This window comes from Plodia interpunctella, chromosome 15 (genome assembly GCF_027563975.2).
Source record: "Plodia interpunctella isolate USDA-ARS_2022_Savannah chromosome 15, ilPloInte3.2, whole genome shotgun sequence".
NCBI lineage: Eukaryota > Metazoa > Arthropoda > Insecta > Lepidoptera > Pyralidae > Plodia > Plodia interpunctella.
The window spans coordinates 6,786,376-6,808,176 of record NC_071308.1 but is presented as its reverse complement, the minus strand read 5'-3'; the positions used below and the strand labels follow the sequence as shown (position 1 = coordinate 6,808,176).

General features: G+C 33.2%; 2 protein-coding genes across 2 annotated transcripts in view; one reads left to right on the top strand and one right to left on the bottom strand.

Annotated features, from left to right (window-relative positions):
• Positions 1 to 21,801, top strand: part of LOC128675801 (odorant receptor 13a) — a 101,475-nt gene that overhangs the window by 30,022 nt on the left and 49,652 nt on the right. The window lies entirely within an intron of this gene.
• The window catches only part of LOC128675800 (protein amalgam-like), a 56,660-nt gene that overhangs the window by 12,388 nt on the left and 22,471 nt on the right, over positions 1 to 21,801 (bottom strand). The window contains exon 3 of the mRNA XM_053755482.1: positions 9,755 to 9,927. Within this exon, the coding sequence (XP_053611457.1) occupies positions 9,755 to 9,927 (173 nt within the window). The remainder of the gene's footprint in view (positions 1 to 9,754; positions 9,928 to 21,801) is intronic.

Genomic DNA, 21,801 nt, shown 5'->3' with positions numbered 1-21,801 from the left:
CTTGATATGCCATTAATAATGATGTAAATTCGTCCTCCTAATTTTTAATATATGTATAAGACCTATATTTGTTAATTGACGTCCTTGGAGAAAAGGCTGCCGTGAAGTTTGTTAAGCCGCTTCTTCTTCACCTGCGCTTTGGAAGCCGGCAGTAGACTTAGTTTAAGTAATTTTTGACGTCAATAAGTGATATATATCATCCTAAACTGAATAAAGAATTTTGAATTTGAATAACTGATTTTGTTGGCAGTGCCCTCTTAGCCATCCGAAGTAATATTAAAAATACATCCTTTCTTGTACTTTCACAGCATTTTGATGACTACTTTGATGATACTCCTCATACATTATTTTTGTGATGTTTTGTATCCAAGTTTTAAATAAAAAATAAAAAAAATGTTTAAAGGATAAAATGAAAAAGATCTGTTTTTCATTAATTTTCCTCAAATCGTAAATTAAAAATATGAATCAATCCCATATGTGCTAATTGAAAGCGAGCGAATTGGTGTCCAGAACGGCATACAAATATCCAATTTAAAATACTGAAAACTAAAAAGAACAATTTGTGAAATACACGGCACCATGTAACAATATCGTCACTGGTATGATATCTATCTACAAGCCGTTCAATTTTATAGTATTATGAGAATATGTAAATTGTGAATTGCCGTAACAATTTTATTTTATCGCTGGCTATGCGCGCTTTTCAGATTGCCTACGGTCTCGTGGGATGGCGGGAATACCAACTTCAAATCGCTCTGGGTTCGATATTCAAAGTTTACATTATAAACGAACTATTATTTTTTTATAAATGTTACAATTCTTTTATGATTTATGGTCTGTGATATTGGAAACAAATCTCAAATTCTTTTATTGCTTGTTAGCATATTACCAGTATATCACTCATCATTAGACTGACGGAATTATTTTATTAGTGTAATCAACAACAGTATTTGATTAAAGAAAGATACGGTCTGACTAAACTAATTTAGAATGTGAATTTTTAGAAAAAGCATGTGCTTTGTTGAAAAGGTACAGCACATTTTCTTACTCGAGATAAGTAATACGTTTGCTAAAAATTTATACAATCAATTTATGAGCACAAATATATTCATTTTATATATCACATCGCAAAAAAACGACAAAATACTAAAGTGAATTTTTCCATTACGCTGGTTAGAAATCAAGCGAATCGCATTACCTTAAATTCAAATGTATAAAAGACTGGGGAATGTTCCAAAAAGGACATTTATTCAATTTACATCATTTTTGTTCTTGGGCTTATTTTAATCCAATGAGAGGTTTTGCGACCAAAACCGTGGTAACAGAAATAAGCATAAAATGTATTAAATTCAACCTTTGAAGTGATCTAGCGTTTGATAAACTGATAGGTCACTTATTACACTATATTATGCACATAATTGCACGACCTCTCTGGTCATCATGCCAGACGGCTACACTGGTTCAATTTCCGCTCAGGTCAAGATGGAAAATTATATTTTTGGCATTGACCTAGGTGTTGGTTGTATGAATTTATATGTATTTCATATAATATAGTATACTTATACAACATACACCTAACAAAGTCGAACTTACTTTGGGGTTAGCTTAATTCAGATGGTTATTTAAATGGTTTTGTCAGACATGTCACACATGATTTTTAAGTAATAATGATAATAATTAATAATATTATGTAATTACTTTTTATATATATAACAAGCATAGATCAACAAAAAAATTGTTTTCCATATACGTACAACAAAATATTTTGTTTGAAACAAAAACTCTTTTCAATTTACCTGCGTTCTCAATTTAAGAATTTATTACAATAGAAACACTGAAACAATGAAATTTAATTGGTATAAATAAATAATGAGGAAAATAGAATTACCTACGAACAATCAATCCCGAGAAGTAAGTGGCGTAATATGGAATTATATTTCGACGAAATATACAAAATTCTATAGAGAATAGAATTCCAATCAAAATCATAGCGTGAAAGGAGATCCAAGTACGAGTAGGTACTTGATGTTAAAAGTATTGTGTTGTCGTCGACTCAGGGCAAAATAATTGAGATCTAAAACGAGTGCTAAATGCCGAGTTACATTTAGAAAACGCTATTAAATCCATACTTATATTATAAATGCGAGATACTGTCTGTTTGCTCCGCTTTCTCGCATAAACAGATGGACCGATTTTAATGACAAAACTTTTTTATGCAAAAATTAACCCCCTTTTGGGGGTTAGTATAAGTAATAATAGTTAGTAGACTATGGGAAAGTGAATGTTTGTATGAAAATCATGTTGAAAAGATGACTTAATTGTCTATCACTTAAAATATCGGTCCTGGAAATTACATGAGTTACAATCTTACACATTAATCACAAAAAATATAATTATTCTGTCAGAAGATTTTAGAACAATCCAATCGTATTTCGAGTTATGTATTCCTCACAAGGTAACTTTACTACGAACCCTTTATTCAATCTGCCCTTTATCATAATTTTCTCTTCTTATTATCATTTCTTAATGTCGGCAGTTCCCCACACCGAGAGCTCCCACGGGATTTTCGGGGATTCGTAATCTGAAGAGGTCCCGAGTGTTGTGATTTTCCACGAAAATTTTCCCATTATTATTGTTTATATGATAAAATATTTATTACACGGTAACATTATAATAATCCGTTCCCTGATTATTATAATGAAAAACCTAGTTCTTATTAATGTGTATTGAGCTGACATGTAAATGTTGTGTTGAGCTGACAAATTTTCTAGGTTATAAAAATTCTGATAAAGGTTGATCAACCTTTAACGTTGATAAAGGTTGACCTTTATCAACGTTAAAGGTTTTTATTTCATTAATAAGAACCAAGTTTTTCAGAAAAGAAAAATTTAGACAATATTGTTTATAAATAAATTATTTATTTATTGTTGAAAATTTCGTCAATCGTTTTTAAAATTTATTTTTGTTTACTCTATAAAAAATATGCGGGAAAAATATTGTCAGTTTTGACTGACAGTTCCAAAACTCCTTCAAGTATTTCTTTATATGGATGGCAGAGAATACATCAGTTACTTCGTGAAAGAAAAGAGCTGATCACGAAGCGAAAATAGGGCAAGCGTAGTGATAAGAGTAAATAGCAAATCGCATATTTATGCCGAAGGTCTTACAAATTCTTATTTAAAAAATATACACTTGAAAACTTTATAACGAACTTTTACTTTAATAGAGAATATCGCAAATACAAACACATTCTATTGTTCCAGATTTATGAAAATATTCAAATAAATATATCCAATCCAGCTTATATGAGTAGGAATTTTGGGAATCCATAATTTCTATAGCCTAATGTAAAAAACGTAAACATAAAAACTATGTTTGAATTATACATAAATAAATGCATTTTGCAATGTTATTATTACTTGGAATACTGAATAACAAAAGCTTCGTCGAGTGAATAGCCGAAAAACAAACGTTTAATATTTCAATCAAAATGTATTTGAATATCATTCAAAATTCCCGAACGAGAGACTATATATCCATTTATTAGATACACAAACATTCAATACAGACTGACGTCAAAACCCAACATCAAAGAAGCCGTAACCGCGGTTCAGATGTCGGGTTCAGAATTTGACTTTCATAAAGTTGCGAACAACAGGCTGGCTTACAAAACCTTATAAAGAATTCCATAAATATGTATTGGAGGCTAGTCGATTATATAATGCACTGGATCATTTTATTATACTGATATACACGAAAAAATAATGTTATTTGTTTGATTTATTTTTAAGCTGTTTGAATTGTCACTATAGAGGTATTCAGAAAACAATGACATATCGTGGTTTTCAATTTTTCTTCGTTTTTTCTTATGTTTTCTTGGTGACGACGAACGATGACGAAATTAAAAATTATATTTTGTTGTTGTGTAAGTAACTGTTTTAGTTTTGCAGAAAAAAATATACTTTGTTACACAATTTTCCCCCAAATTCTTGGTATTAAATTTTTACTCAAAATATTGGTAATTAATTAGTTTTTCATATCGATTAGTCCAGTAGATTTTGCATGAAAGAATAACAAATATATACACATACATACTTACAAACATTCGCCAAACTTTGGCGGATTTGGTACATATTGCTGATTTTTCATTGCGGTAAATAAAAGCGCTCATACTAACTATGCAATGTCGGGCATGTGTCCGAGTTCGGCGATGGTGTAGAGATGGCATAACACGTGAGAGCGTGATTGTGAAATGGCTATGATGTCATTAGAGACATCAATGTGTATATATAATAATAAAGACGTTGTTTAAGATGTCTTATGAATTATTAACGAGTTCGCAACAAGGAATCAGCAATCGTAATAAGTTAACGCGTCGACGGAAGGCAAATGAATTTGACGGCTGGCTGGGCGGCCTCGGAACAAATTGGGGCGGACAGATTTCTACAGTGGCCTACTAAAACTCATGGGAAATTTGTTCACTTATAACCGCCGCGTAGCGGTGCGTGCATCTTGACATCATGTTGGCTGTACGTTCGATTCGGATATCGGTGAATTTTTTCAAATAATTCGACTTACGAACAGTAACAATAGACATCGAGTAACACTAAAAGTACTAGGTGTATAATATATTTTTTAAATAAAAATAGGTATATGTTATTTCAAAGTCTTTTTAGATGGTTTGCTTAACCCAAAAAGTCGGTCTGTGTATCCGTTCATCTTTTATATAATTTAACAGACTTAGATAATATCTTCAAAGTACAGATATACATAGTACCCTGCATAACTATATACTCTATCTATATAACAATAAGCGACGAGTTTACGTAGCTTGATTTGCTGTTGGCTGTACTTCTTCAAGTTAAATGAAATTATGAAAAATCTCTGTCATAAGCACCCAGTGGCAAACTAAAAGCTAATTTTGTTTCAAACTCAACATGTGTTATGATAATATTAGGGCAGGGTTAAGATAAGGGCTCGAGTTAATACAAAAAACCCTTTGTCAACAAACCTTTTCGTGTCGCTAAAGTGAGACGAGAGGGTTCGACTGAGTATCCTCAAATAATGAAAAGGACTATTAAGTTTCGTATTTGTCTGGCAATATAGTTTTCGTATTATCGTCGTAAATTTATAGAATAATGTGTTAAGCCCTTGAGGCAGAGTATAAATATCAATTTATTTTATTTTTTTAATTTCATATATCGGAAAACTCTTACTCAACTTCACATGTTGCCGTAGCGTTTGGGATTGTAACGCTGCGACAGCACGAGTCAGCGAAAAAATGACCTTATGAGATGCGGCTGTGATATTACAAAACGCCGACAGCCTGACGTTAATCCTCCATCACACATCCAGGGGAGGATATGAAGCGGTATTCAATTTAAATTCGTAAGTTTTTATATTATAATGATTTTCTTTAGGCGTTCCCTAATTATTACTTGATGAAATATGATATTTATTTTGTTTCATATACAAGATCATCAATCAATTTATAGAACTATATTTGATCGATGTGCAGGGTACCCATCTTGATTTTTTTTTATTTCCTGCAATGATATAACAATATGCTTTAATGAAATTTACGTATGCTTAATACAATCATCTTACGAAAACAAACAAAATCTATAATATTTATGTGACGAGGAAAAAATAGAAAATATGAAACCTCAGACTGAGACGAAAAGATGACAATCAGTAATATTAATATCACAAAGATATAGCGAGGAAGAAAGAATATTATAAAAACACTACGCAAGATTAAAATCGGGGTTCCTTGATGGCTTTCGGTATTTATTTCTGCCACAAAGGAACTTTCCGTTTCCACGCAAAAAAAACACAATATCTCGGAAAGTCTGCGTGGCTGTCATTTTTCCTAATCCAACTTTGAGCGATCACACTGTTTCCTTGTATTATCTTTGGATTGCTCGAAAGTTTTTTATTATAAAAATATCGGCCTTGATATAACCATAATGACATATTTGTCGCTTGTGGGATAATAGATTTATCGGAATATTGTTTTATTTTGTCGATTTACGGAAATGATATTTCTTTTCGAGACGAGAAATATGTTTGAAATCTCAATAATAGTGATTCCACTATTTTTGAGACTTCAAATGAATTTCTATAATATATAATAATAGATTACAATTTACAAAATTCAATTGTTAATTTTCCAGTACATCAATTTGGAGTAAGTACTCATATTACTAAATTATCGAAACAAACTGATACAGATCCAATATAGTGTCAGACTTAAAAACTCAGTTCTTTTTTGGGAAATACTTGTAGGGCTTCCCTATACATTTGCCCAAGAAATCTTATACATTACCAAATCAAAACCTATTGACGCGATTTTCTAGATTATTGTATTTTTATTTTAGTTTAGATTTGCAACGGTAACACACTTGTATGTAACGATTGACCTTAAACATTTGCATGCCAACTGTTAGTGCAACACGCTTGTTGTGTTAAATCTAGACATGGGTAATTTTGTCCTATCATGTTTATCTGCCTTGGTTGCCTGCAAACTTAATTTCATTTCAATTCAAACGTTTTTGCGCCCAGCAGTTTCGTCTATTACTCGGCTATAGAAAATACTATAATATTTTGATAGATTGATGATAAAGCTACACAAACGTACAAAAGTAACAATGAAATATTTCACGAATAAATATAGTTGGGATGGGAATCTGAATCAATTTATTCCACTTTTTAAATAAATTAATTTATATATTAAATATTGTGGTGGTATAATTACAAATTTTAAATGTAGTTTTATTTTGTGAAACACAAGTCTAACATTTAATTAGTCTAACACTAGTCTAACTTCATAATTAGCAGAAGAAAAGCAAAATCATTAAAAAAATATTTTACCCTTGCTTACACCCAAAAAAAAATCTCAAAAAACAAATCATCAGTGTACATTTTGTTTCCCGAGCTATTAATTTTTGACCAGTCATTCAACAGATAAGACAATGTTTAGACATCATTAACGTGATCGATTCGCCCGGGAGAGGGCTCGTTTGTTATAAAGTAGGTAGTACGTTCTTTGCACATTAAAAATCGGGACTATCCGATCGGATGGCGAAAAACGCTCTTCGCTGCGGCCTTACCTCGCTTTGATGCACGGGACAAAAGCGATTCTACCTGATGGTGCCGCCTTGCATTTCTTTCACAAAATCTAGAATTGATGAATTTGTTACAAAATTATTATTATAACGATAAGATACTATATCGGCGAATTCAGTTCCGAATCAATGTACTATGCGTAGTTTGTGACTTCTTTTTTCAACAAGCAATGTACTTCAAATTCGAATTTAAAATATAGATTTTTATATAGCCTTAATTCCAATCTAATACTTTTATATAATCTGATTTTTTTTTAATGAAAATCGCGACTGTCCCGGCAAAATCGGGACGGGTGGCAACCCTGTTATAAAGACACTAAATGGATCCCAAAAACGATGTTATTTACGGAGCACTTTCTAACCGTGAACGGAAAATACGTGCAGAGTAAAGCCTTAGAAAGGATGTTTGGTGAAGCCTCGAATTGAAAGGTCATTCATTTTGTTTTCTTCTTTTAGACGTGTTTTGGTGATAAGTTGGGTACTACATAGGCCGCAGTTTTGATATAATATTTCTATTCATAGTATTTTAGTACAAATTCATATAATTAATTGGTTCGTATTAAGTAACCGGTTCATATCTAAAGGATTTTCTGGCCATCCAATGGGGCGAAAAAATATCACTTTAATTTTTTGAAGTGAAAACTTCTTTAGCGGCGTTGTGCACTTTTTGTGATGGGTAAAAAATGTTAAACTCGCGTCAGGACACGTGACCCTGATCGAAAATTCGTAAGATGTCAAAGATGCACAACGTTAATATTCAAGTTTTCACTTCTACCGGCACTGCCGGAGTGGAACCCGATTTTATTTTTCTAAAATCATTGTTATGTGTGACTATTTAGATTTATAAAGAGTTATTTCGCTCACATGGAATATTGATATAAAAGTATCGGTATATCCCCTAGTAATCATATAGCCTACAGACCCTACAAATTTACAAACACTACTACACACTACTGGATGAAATTTGATGCAGTTCACAGTTGTTTAGCTGATGGTCTAACTAAAAAGTGGTCAGGTATATACATGTTGCTTAGAACTCGATAAACGCAGGCAAGAACTAGTACATAATGAAATGCATACATAGATCATTGAATTGGTGCTTAGACTTTCGAAAGAAGATTATGCCAGCTTTATTGTCCATTTTCCTAAAATACGAATATTAAGTACATTAACAACGAAACATTTTCGAAAACTTTAGCCGGCGACAAGGATACGTAACAGACTTTGGACTAACGCTGGTGAAACTTTTGATAAATTCAAAGCTACTTTATTAGGAAAAAAAACGGGGTTCTGAATATTTTCATGGTAGTATACGCTATGAAGTATATAATTATGATTCTTTACTTAAAGTGGGTTGCACCGTTAACTTTAACGTGCGCAGAAAAACGCAAAGTTCGCCATTTTGTCTGCGTGGCACGAGCAGATTTCGATCCACAGATGGACGATCTCAACCACTGGACCACCGCATGTTAAGCACTTAGCAGCTATTTGATGGATTATTAGGCATTTGTTGAAATTGTATGACATTCGCATTAATAATCGAAATTCTGTGTTACCAAGTGAATGAAGCCACGAAGCCACTTGTAATTTGTATATTTTGCATAAGTACCATAAAAGTTGGCTTGCGGGTAATCCCCTGAGCAAACGCTGGACATTTTAAAATTAATGTAAGCAAACTTTATTAAGCTGTACTGAACGACATTCATTAACACTGTAAACTTCTCAAAATAAAATATTATATCAGCATCGCAATTAGTACGATAACATTTTATGTTTTTAAAATTGTACACTCTTTAAAATAACAGGCACATAACGTTGTCTCAATAGCGATATTATCAATACGTACGAGAAAATTGAAGTTTGTTTTTGTTTATTCCTATAGGATAACAACTTTTTCAACAATTAATCTATACTTACCTTATATTCACGAAATGGGTTAGTCCATTAATCAAGTCTGTATAACAGAATCGATAATAAAATTACAATTAAATGTCATCGATGTAAATAAATTAATTGCTAAGGGTGTGTTGCACCGTCACCGATTTTTTAATTTTTTTTTATGCATGTAGTTAAAGAAGCGGAGGTGATATAATGGTTAGACGCCCGCCTGTGAACCGAAAGGTCCCAGGTTCGAATCCTACTCGTGCCATATGAGTTTGTATACTAATCTGACTCAGGTGTGGTAAGGTAGGTACCTAGTCTTCATCGACCAACGCTTGCTTCCGGTGAAGGAAAACATCATGAGGAATCCTGCACTCTGGTTGATTATCAACTTGTGTGTGAAATGGAGAAGGCAATGGCAAACCAGTCCATTAAGAAAGCCAAGAATGTCGTTATGTGTGTTTCATTCCACGTAACGACCACGACCCTCAGCCATGAGGAATACGACTATGAAGAGTAGTTAAAGAACCCCGTTCTAACATTGGCTTTTTTATAAAATCCTCAAATTACTATAATGGGGATGGAAGTTTGAAAATCAAGTCAAATCTTTCGGCTAAACCACTGGACAGATTTTATTGAAGCTTTTCCTGAACACAATAATTACAAAAAATATAATTACTCTCAGAAGTAACTTTTCTATGCTGACGTAGTCGTTTGTAAACAACTAGTATTGCAATAATACATACCTTATACTCTCCAATGTCGGACACTGAGCAGGTAAGAACAGCCTCTCTGCCTAGAGCAACAGTGACATTCTGTATGGGCTTGATGAAGTCTGGCTCAGCATCGCGCAGGGAAACCGTGGGCCCGACCCTGCTCAGTGGCGACGTAGTTTGATGCCGCATGCTGCTTTTTACCACTGTAACAAAGAACATGATGACATATTTACATAGGTATTATATAAAATGAGGATCTTTTGCGCTTCAACTTTTCTAAGTTGATGAAATGACGAAAAATCGAAACCTAAACAAAATACACCGAAATTATAAAAAAAACATTTGTTGAAATTAACTCATCTTTCATCATCAGTTTTCTTCTTTGCGTGTCGATGGGTGGATGGATCTATTAGGGTGAGTTTCACCTTCAAAATTGAAAGTTAACGTCAAAGTTGACGGTGCTGCCAATCCTTAGTTCACTTCACGTGTATCTGAATAAGCGATCATACATACAAATTTCTCCAACAGCTACAAACTACTAGCAGACTACTGCTGAGACGAAATGCTGATTTAAACAATATTGTTGCGTGTTCAGAACATTACAAATTATATTGTTAAACATTCATTTGTTTTTGAAACACAGTATTTGATACTGCTGTTGAACGTAATAGGTACTAATAATACATTTGATCACTTATTCTATTTGTTACAAAATTAAATAATTGTGTGACTGGTTCTAAACAGAGCGAGAAATAATAAATGACGTAGACTACTCTTAGAAATGTTCTTTCCGAGTAGAGAGGATAATTTACGACATTAATATATATCTCTCGCCATAAGAACGAGACAAAAAGTGAGATATTATCCTGTCTGTCTATCACTTCTTCCTAAATTTAGCTTCAGTTGCACCAGTCAACTTTGAGCCAGCTTACTTTAACTTACAGCCTCCGCCGATTAGGTAAAATGACGTCCATTGCATTGTTTTGCGTTGGTTAAAGTTAACGCCAAAGTTGACTCGTGCAACCCACACATAGTCTACAGAGTAACAAGGCAAGATAAAAGGCATATTAGTTAGTTACTTTCGTAGATGAATGTTGGTTATTACAATTCAACAAAGTTAGTAAAATGTTTGCGATAAAAATGCGCTCGTGTAATAAACGACGTTTTTCAACACACTCGAACTCTTGTAACAGAATATTATTTGTGCTGTAAAATGTAGATCAAGTATATCAATAAGGTTTCTCTGATAACAATAAAAGCTTTTGTTAAAAATGGCATTTTTGTTATAAACTGATTTTCTTTTTTGTTCATTTTGTTTGATCAACAAAAATAATACCTGTGCTCTACGTATATTAAGTGACATTTTTATTTTGACAACACTAAATTCTAATTTTAAACATTCACAATTTGATATTGTTAAAATAGAAGTATAGCTGATCAAAATTTTGATAAATCAATTTCGAATGACAAGCTACAAGAAATTGCAGGGTAGAGTATTGCTCTAAAAGGGCTCCGTTCCATTTGGTAAGAAAACCTAAAAAAAAATTGTCATTAAAAACTAAGTTTAGTAGGTATCTTTTGAGTTATAATATACATTATACGAGAAATTCTTTACGGCCTACTTAGACCTTTCCCACTACATGCCATCTTATTTATACTTCCTGACACGGGACAAAGGGACCAAATGATAGGTTCAGTCCTTTTGTCTCATGGCACGTATCGCCATTTTTGAAACTCCTATCTCGGGTCATCCACACGAGATATAGTGAGCGGACGTGGAAGTAGTAATTTATGTGACACTTCCATCCCTCAGCCTGAATCTCTGACCCGCAAGCCTATTCAAATTGTACTCACAGATCACCAATATAGAAAGTACAAAGATACAGTTATGTGTGTGAACGCGGCGTGTAGCGTTTCATTAGTATCGCAGATATTTTTGAATGAGGAACATTTTTTAAAAATTAAACATTTATAAAATTAACATTGTACTAGTATTTTACTTATTTATAAAATAGGATAATTAAATTGATTACTGTGTTTTGTACAATTTAATAAACACTAATGACAGCCCGCGGCGGAGTTCAAAACACTCGTGAAATTCACCCATATATGTCCGTGACATGTGCTACTCGAAGTTATAATTTACGCGTAAACCAAATTTAGTGCGTAACCTCAAAAACTTCTGCATTTATTTAAGCAGTTAGGATTAGGATGAAATCAGGTCGAAAGAGTAGGAAAGCGGATCCTGTCGACTGCGTACACGCAATGGCTGTATTCGGGAATACGCTAAAGCATCTATTACACTATTATAAGTTTATTAGATATTTTTTTATTTGTCAAATACCTTTTACAAAATTCTGTCTACTGTAAAGAAGTTGTGATTTTCTGTATGTATCTCTATGCGCATTATATTTGGAATATAATCTAATGTCTATTTACACTATATGCTTATACTCAAACCTTACTTTGATTGTAATATGTTTGTGTATTATGTAAAAAAATAAATATTATGATCCGATATTTGTCAATCGTAAATCTGTATATTAATGATCCTATTTTTGACAGATAACATAGTCATCTAAACATGATGTAACAGGTATCTAAGATATGAGAGAAGGAGATAAATACAAGAACGTTACTTTATTTCAATACTTTCGATGTTTCGTACTATATATGCTTCCAGTTCGTTGCTGCCCCTTTTCGCGTATTTCATAACGCGTAATGTGATTTCGGATGCACGATTAAGCACAAAATATGTAAATCCAAGCAAAAAATGTGAAAATATCTATAACGTTTTCGGGTTCCGTCAACACCTTAATTCAAGCTTAATTCAAACAATTTATCATTGCTTAATTAATTTATAGAATAATGTACTTGCATTTGAAATTAGTTACGATAACCTATTTTGTGTGTGAGAGCGGCTAAATTATTGATATAATCATTAGCGGCCCATGCTGGCTTCGCTCGTGTAAAAACATAATAAATTATACATCAAAACCTTCCTCTCAAATCACACTATCTATTGGTGAAAACCGCATGAAAATCCGTGCACCAGTATTTGAGTATATCACGAACCGATGCGGCAGTGGCGGTTTGTTTTATAATATGTTAGGATAAGGTTTCATTTTCTATTCATCGACTAGGGTAGGCCCAGAATGTCTTCTTCTACCAGAATCAGACAAATAAGTAATAGATACTTTGTCGTACCGATGTGTAATCCAAACACCTTGTCGTACACAATTCGTAGATTTTCCTTTATTTTCTTCATAAACTAACGTGAAATGTTTAATAAAGCAACATTTTAAGGTAATTCATTTAACTTTTATTAATTCCTCCAATAAAATAACGTAATTTACTTTTGACCCCTGTAACATCCCAACAACCCTTGTTTACAAACCGGTGCAGTTGTTTACGGAACCCGAGCATTTACCTGACACGGAAAACGTCGATTCATCTCATATACATATTCTACATGAACGGCAATAAGTCAAATATGAACGTGGGTCATGCCCCTAGACGAGTTTTTGCCCAGGCGTTAACCCAACTTCAAGATGGGTTCGCGCCCGGGCAAGAAAATTTACCCGGCGCAAACCGATCGTGCCAGCTTGTCACAATCGTATTTGTATTGTTACAATATTGCCAAAGGATTTTGTTCTTTATTAGATTATCTTGTTAGAGGCGAGTGAAATAGCAAAGAAATATTTTGGTAACAATATTTTCAAACATGTATTTTATTATTCGTTCATAAAAATAGCTTGAAAAGTTATTGCAAATAGCCAATGTTATATTACTTAGCTTATGTGCAAAACATATATATAGACCAAGAATTTGTAAGCTTGTGTGTCTTAACTCAGGACTATCTTAGGACTCATAAGAATACTTCTATTTTTGTGTATTTCGATTCGCCATAAAACGTTTGTAATTTACCTATGCGTTATGTCTATCTACCTACCTATTTATATAAATTTCTTGCCTCTTATTACAGTGTTAGTTCTCTTAATTTCATTCTATTAACAAGTTCCAAGTAATAATTTTACGAAATTTCTAAATTTGAAGTTGGTTAACTCTCAGGTGATACTTCAAATTAATTTCGTTTCAATCTAAGGAAATTAATAATTTCTACCAAGACAAAGAGAATTAATTCTAACGTGCGAACAAAATATAAGTAAGGAATTGCTTAGTTACTAGTAAACAAGGAAAAAATCCAGAAGCTTGATAGAATTTATTATCGATCAGCATAATAAATTATACACATAAATCTTTCTCAGGAATTACGCTATCTAGTGGTGAGAACTTTTGAGAAACAGGTAGACAAACGCGGCACATGTTTTATAATATGTAAGGAGAGCAAGTCCAATCGGACATCTCATAACAAATTTAATGGTAGATAAAAAGGAATCGCCCAATTCGTGATTCCCTTCCTCTTTATAAATTGTTTCCCCTTTTTTATCGGCGTCGTCCAAAACGGTTTCGGCAGAGTGCTCTCGATGTTTGGGTCGACTTCTAATCCCACCTCTGATTGTTCGACGTTTCTCGCAATTTTTACGACACCATTACGTTCCACTAGATGAATGAGAACACCTAAACTTTCTCGTGGGCAATTCCGCTCCCAACCTTCTAGCACTTTTATGTGTCCTGCAATCAACTTTTTGTATGTGTACTTATCACTTGTAGCGTACATGTATATGTTGTTTATTTCCTAGCTTTTTTACTCATATATAACATTGTTAAAGTCTTTTTTTTCTTCTTCTTTCTTGTCTCCCGTTACTTGGGGTCAATTCTCTTCATTCTTATCTTGTTGAGTTTAAATATTTCAGAAAAAAAATCTGATATTTTGATATTTTTTTCTAATTTAGCACCTGTCGCAGGAATCCGAGATGATTTTTACGCCCACCTAACCATATATGGTGGCACGTAGTCGCATAAATCTAAGTGATATTATATTGCATGTAATTTACGATGTTTCCCTCATCTTTTTTCCCTTTCCCCTTCTTCTTATAGCTTGGTTTATAAAAAATGCAATAGGTACATGAGTCAGATTGGTATACAAACTCATGTAGCACAAATAGGATTCGAACCTAGAACCTTTGAAACATAGAGTGTTTTAACCACTGGACCATTGTTACATTTTGATAAAGCCGGAAGAACCTGCCAGTGCGTACCATCCTTCATTCAGTTAATTTAAAGGGGTTTATTAAATTGATATAAGAGCTTCGTTTGAGTCTATTACATGAAGGGACGGGATTACACCCAGGTAGGATTAGTTGGTATGAACACTTTATATTATATTCGTACAGGATACACGGTTAGTTAACGGGTTCATTTCGAGCAGATTTCAACGTTATTTCATTAACCTGTGACCTTTCGTAAATGGCCGGGTTACGTGCATTTTACGATATTGCCTTAATAAGTGGGATCATTGAAATTTATAAAGCATGTGTTTTTCTAGTGATTAACAGAAAAATAGTTGATTGCTCACGATTTTGTCAGTGTATAATAGTTACTTCTGACATAATAATTATATCACCCATGCCAGATTACTAATTTCTGGGACCAATTTTATGTAACAGACAGATAGTCTTTGGTCGTCTTTTCAAAATTATTTTCATATAGAGTTATATTATACAAGTTGGGGGTTGATTTCTTACTTTATAATTGTAGAACAAATGAGATATTTTTATATAAACAGAGATAAAACCAGTAAAATATTCTGGAATCGTCTTAAAAGAAAATTCAATTACAGCTACCATAACGAAAGTTAATAAAAAAAAGAAAAACAATTTATTTCTAAGTGAAGTGACCAGTAAACCGGAAGGTTAGGTGAAGAACTATGGGCCACATGATTTATGAGCGCAAAGGTTACCTATACAAAACGAAATACATCCTCCGACATTTACAAATGACACCAAACGTTCAGTAATGGATTCTTTTTAGGCAATTTATATCGAAAAACGTAAGTATATAAATCAAAATATTCATATGAATAAAATAAATCCATTGAATGCATCAATACATAGGACACGAAAGAAAAAAGAACCATCTTATAAGTTTTTTACAAAAATGAAATTTTTGACGCAAGCTTTTATTGTTGTCAGAGAGATGTTAATACATTCAATGTTTGACAAAAAAATCAAATTATTGAGGAGTTCCCTCGTCGTGAGCCGTTCCTAGGTCTACCTTAATAAGACATTATCATCCAAACTAAACGTGTGAAAAAAATTCAGTTCAATCGGTTGAAGATCAAATCATCAAATTGAGTTACAAAATTTGATCCGAAAATACATACAATACACTTAATTTGTAATTGTATTTTTTTGTCGATGATTTAATTTCGGTTCTTTTTCCTATATATGTTTAGTCAGTTCGCACTTTTTGTCAAATAATCTCCGTCAACGGAAAGTATCCTCTCCAACATTCTTAATTCCCGTGTGAAATCGCCAGATATGCGACATAAACCGTAAGAATTTAATATACAAGTTTGCGATAACAATTATATTTTAACTAGATGCGCGCGGTGTTACACGCAGTTATATTTATTTAAAAAAACATACTTTTTTAATTTTATGTACAGTACCTAGCTCCATCTATTTTATAAAGCGCCATTGACTATAACACTTTTTGATCCCTTTTAGTGGGATCAAAACCGCAGTTTAGAGAGTAGGCAATTGAAGACTCAACAGCACATGAACCAACCCAAAGTCGCTGCAAATTCGCCTTTATCGTACCGTGACATAAATAGGGTATATTGACATGACATGATTTTCTTTATTTTTTAAACTCGCATACCATTCTCTGCAGAACCCAATTGTTGACCGTTATATAATGCTTTTAGCATGACGTCCGCCTTTTGTACTGTTCCTATCTAATTGTATCTTGTGCGTTTTAATGAAATAATTGCGATATACTGTACTATACCTAACTGACTATACCTGACTGAAAATTACGTGCAAGCAGTAATTGGACGAGGTAAAACGATTTTGAAAGTGCTAGATGGGCCATTATTCTCTATAAACAGCCCATCTATCACGAGCCGGGAGGCTTTCGGCAATGTAATGAACATACAAAATTACGACACGACTGAAAACTGCATGCGAATTAAATTTGATAATTTTCAGATTATCTTTTTGACTTACAGAAAACATCTAATTTCTAAACGCCGTCCAAATGTTCACTAATATAAATAAAAGAATTAGTAATTTTTAAAAGTTTTTACATACAACTTCAAAAAGCCTGGAGCATAGTAAAATTTTATGTAAAGCAATCCTAATTACTGTTAATGCGTATTAGCTGGATTTATATCCTCTAGTCGCCTCTTACAACTTAAACGGGAAGATATTAGAGTGATCCATTCTATTACGGGAACCACAGGCCATAAATAAGTTGATTTTTAATGGATATTTCCAATAACACAACCAAACGTGAAATCATCCTACCGCATTGCATTTAGTAGTTAGGTAAAATTTGAATTTCAGTATTGTGACATGTACTCGTATGTAGTATTAAATGAGCTATTCCACAAACGATTGCCTTTATTCAAATTAGACCACGCATTTAGTTACGGGACTAAAATTATTGCTAACAGTATATAGGCCGTTTACTTGTTGGATTTGTAAATGAGATACGTTACAACAGTTATGCACAGAATATTATACAGATACAATGTCACTTCTTTATTCGTTACGGGATAGACAGAGCCAAGTTGCGAAACTAGAAGGCCATGATTATGTGTATAGCTGGCTTATTGCTGGAATAGAGATTTAAATAATGATAGGTTGTTAGCCCATCGCTTATGAGAGGAATTTCAAGTTTACAGCCCTTTCCCTTGATAGACTTTTACAATATGCACTGGAGGAGAAGCAACTGGCTCTCTTCTCTCTCTCATCTGAGCGTTTTCCCGGTTTCTGTTTCCCGGTAAGATGCAGCGCGATGCGACAATACAAACGTGTTATTAACTTGTTTACCTGTAGTGTGGCTGTAACTTCATATATTTATAGCGTCGCATTACAGCGCTCTGTCAGCCAGTGAGGACGCCGAGACCACAAAGTAATTCACATAGGTAAATGGTTCCGTAGATTTGTGCATTTTCCCGCGTGAGTTCCCCGTCCTTAATCTCGTTAAGGATAGACAGGAACGGATTTAGGATAGGGTAAGCGAAACTACCGCCCTGGGCCATACATGGGAGAGGGGCCCCTACAATAAATACAGAGCATTGTGACAATTCTTTATCCCCTAGATAGAACAAAAATCTTGAAGTTTAAGTTTGACATTGCACTCTATTGGTTCGAATAATGATAGGTTCTTGAAAGTCTGTGGTTATGGCTCATAAGAAAAGAAGCTCTAGTTTAAAGCTCTTTGTTTACTTTTTTGAAAGTATGCGTAGGTGGAACATTCTCTGTTTTTATTTTCCTCCTAAACTACTATCGAATAGGATATTATAGCTAAAGGAGCTACTATCGAATAGGATATTATAGCTAGAATTAATCAAGCGAATATGAATGTATTTCAATGAGACAACAACTGACGAGGGATAGATGTGATTGGAACCAGAAAGGGTAACTTTTGCCTAGCAGCGGGACCTGATAGCTGAAGTAAAAAAAAACACAGTTTATTTACGCATTTTCACTTTCACTATTTTTATATACAAGTATAGATACAATTGTCAGTAAAAAATCTCGGAATATAATTAGGGGATACTTCTAATTCATTGCCTGAGGGCATCTACATTTCTAAATCCGGACAGGCCTATAATCTCAACCAAGTTGCTGTTTTTTGCCAAAAGAATGAGCAAACTCATTACCCAATGCTATCAACTACCGGTTTTTCCCCAGGTTTTTTGGAGATCAAGCTTTGATTAACGTTCGTAATTCTTACTAAAGCAATGTGTGGGGTGGCTGCTTTTTGTCTTCATATAATGCTAATGATCTATATGATGCTAATTTCCGAGATATAAATTTAACATTTAAAAAAATATATATTATCGTTTTTGCCACAAGACAACTGGAAGTATGAGAAATCTTACTTGCAACATTTTATTACAGACAGACACAAACATCGAGACTGGTGAAACTAAATAAAAACTTAAAAAAAAAAATACGTTGTTATTAATACTTGTTCAATGAACATATGAAACTACAATATTAACATTTTAATTCCTATTTATGAAGAAAAAGCTAATAATATAATATCTAGTTCGACGACCTCATGCCGCTTATATCGGACCATTAGTGTTCGATCTCCGGTTAGGTGAAATGGAAAATTATCTTAACAAATTGAAGGTTTGTTCCTACAGTGTTTCGACCGCAGCGGCCGCTCTGTCATTACCATCCGTAAATTTTCATGAGAAAGGAAACGTTTCCAAAATCGATCATTATTAAAAATTACATTGCAGATGAATTACTTTAAGGTCGGATAGTAAAATTTATTCTTGTCTTTGTTGAAATTGTAATGCCAGTACGACACGCAGTGGTCGAGACGATCTAGGAATAATCACGAACCAGGTCTTGGATGTTTATCCATTTTGTTATTTTTTATTCACGCATATATGTTTTAGATATACCTAATGTTGTATTAAATGTGAAATTGGTGTGTAAGTGTTCTCGCGACTATCCATAGCATTGTCGATATTATAGAATTCTGGATGGTTTCCAAAGCTAACCATCGCAAAACTATCGATTTTTCACCAACACAAGTGGAGCGAGCCGTTAGTCAGAATGGCGAGTAGTTTAGTACAGCAGTTAGTCCGCGGCAATGAGGCGATATTTCAGGCCCAGCGCATTCGTAATGAACATGGCGATTACTGAAACACCCTTTATTTGACACTGATTGCCGCATCAACATAATGCCAGGGCTGCCATATGTGTTTAGCAAGCAAATATGTGTTTAGATAAATGTGTCTTCTCATTCTTGATAAGTGACAGAACGCTTCACGAATGCTGTGTATGTATGGTTAAGTAATTCTTATTCGGTTGATTCTAACTAGTTGCGACAAAAGAAATTCGTATCGTCTTTGGTAATTGTTTGAGAGGTATGAAATGTTAGTTCTTCTTTGGCAACTGGTTGTGACTCCTAATTGCCAATATGATCACAGGGGATTGACTTCTGTGAGAAAATATACTGTAAAATCCGCAACTGCAAAAAATATTATTTTGTACCACTTTCATTAATCATCATTTTCTTGTTCACAAAGAATATAACAATTGTTTTTACAGGTCTATTTTGAGATCAACAAATTGTAAGTGGAGTGTAGAGTGAGGACAATAATTTCGAAAAATTGACATCATATTTCGTGCTCATCAGAATTGGACATAGGGATAAGTCTTTTGGTTTTATTTCTTACATCGTCAGTCTCGATCGCTTTCACACCTTTGATAATGCTACTAATTTCACAAATATATGAATGAATGAATGAATAATTTTTATTGCATAAAATGTGGTACATACAATGGTGGAAAATATCAGGAGTGTTTCACACATTTAGTCATTTCTGACGTGCAACAGACAAAGTCATAATTATTAAAAATTAAATTGAAATTAAATTATCATTAACTTATAAATTACAAAATATCAAGTCATTTTCTCAAATATTCCTTGACACAATAAAAATTAAGTTACTTTTTATCCAAAAACCCTATGAGAGTGAAGTGCAACTATTAAAATAAAAAAGGCTGTATTTCTGCTCTCGGATTGTTTTGTGATACGACAAATAGAATAGATTGAAATAAGCTGGTTGCGTGGGGAGCAGGCGTGCGAAGATAAATGAATCTCTAGGTAATGAAGGATACTTGTTATTTATACGAACATATAATTACACTCTTATCTTTTCAGCACAAATCGCACGGAAATGAGTAACTACTTGTGTTATAATGATGTTATAAAGTTTTCATGTTAGACTTATTTATATGTACATAAAGTGTAAGTTTACTTGTGTGTATGTGTTATCAATTTTGCCCCTGGACAAAGATATCTATTGCAATCTTAGATCGCAACTACTAATCAGACTATTTTATAAAAACCTGACCTTTTTAATAACGACGCCACGTGACATTTTTTCTGAAAAAAATTGCGTTGGCTAAGAACGACTTTAGCTTAATTATATAGTAAAACCTTTTTATAGTTGTAACTGTTTTTCAATGCCAATTAATTATCTTTATTATACTTATTGCTTAAAAGTATTTTAAATAATTGCATGTTACAAAACGTTGTATTTGTGATAAGAATAAAAACCCATGCATTTATTTAATCGAGTAATATAATCATATCATTAAACTTAATACTTTTTATAATTAAAGGTATGCCTAGAATGATAGTTATAAAACATTTTCTTATAACTATGTTACTGTACATAAATATATTACGGATATTTTTATCTTACTGCGACAATCGTATTATCACAATCCTTGAATCATGAATAATGTTTTTGATAACCATATCGGTCTTAATCTGTGCAAATTATTATACATTTAGAACTGATTTCTAAGAGAAATGGCTTTGATGTTACCCAATTAATATTATATAGCAATCTTTTGACTTACTAATTGATAAGAACGGCTGTACAAAGAGAAAGTTTAATAAAGATTCAAAAGTTTAATTGACATAAAGTGAATATTACTGTTTAAAATTCTTCTCGACGATTTAAGTATAAACAAGTCTAGAAGTAATAAATTGAAGAAAATATTTTATTACTTAAATAAAGTCCAAACTCGGCTCAGTGTGGGTAGCGTAGGAAACATAGATAAAATTAATTATCTATGGTAGGAAAGGTCAAAAATATACTGAACAAAAGTGACAACCGCCAGTTGATGACCAGAAATATGTCGACATGAATGAAATGCGTGCCAAAGGTCTGACAACTAGAGATGCAGTCGACCGTACGAAGTGTTGACGAAAAAGTAGGAAAACGGACCCTGGGCGACGACGCTCAATGGCTGCGAAAGTAAACGGAAATACGATCAGATGAGTTTATTTGGTACAATGGTACCAAATAAACTATTTTTCTTTCTCTCATCTGTTAAAAAATAAAAATGTTAAAAAATGTTTCTGAATTCAGAAACATTTTTTTCATTCATGGAATTTTGATG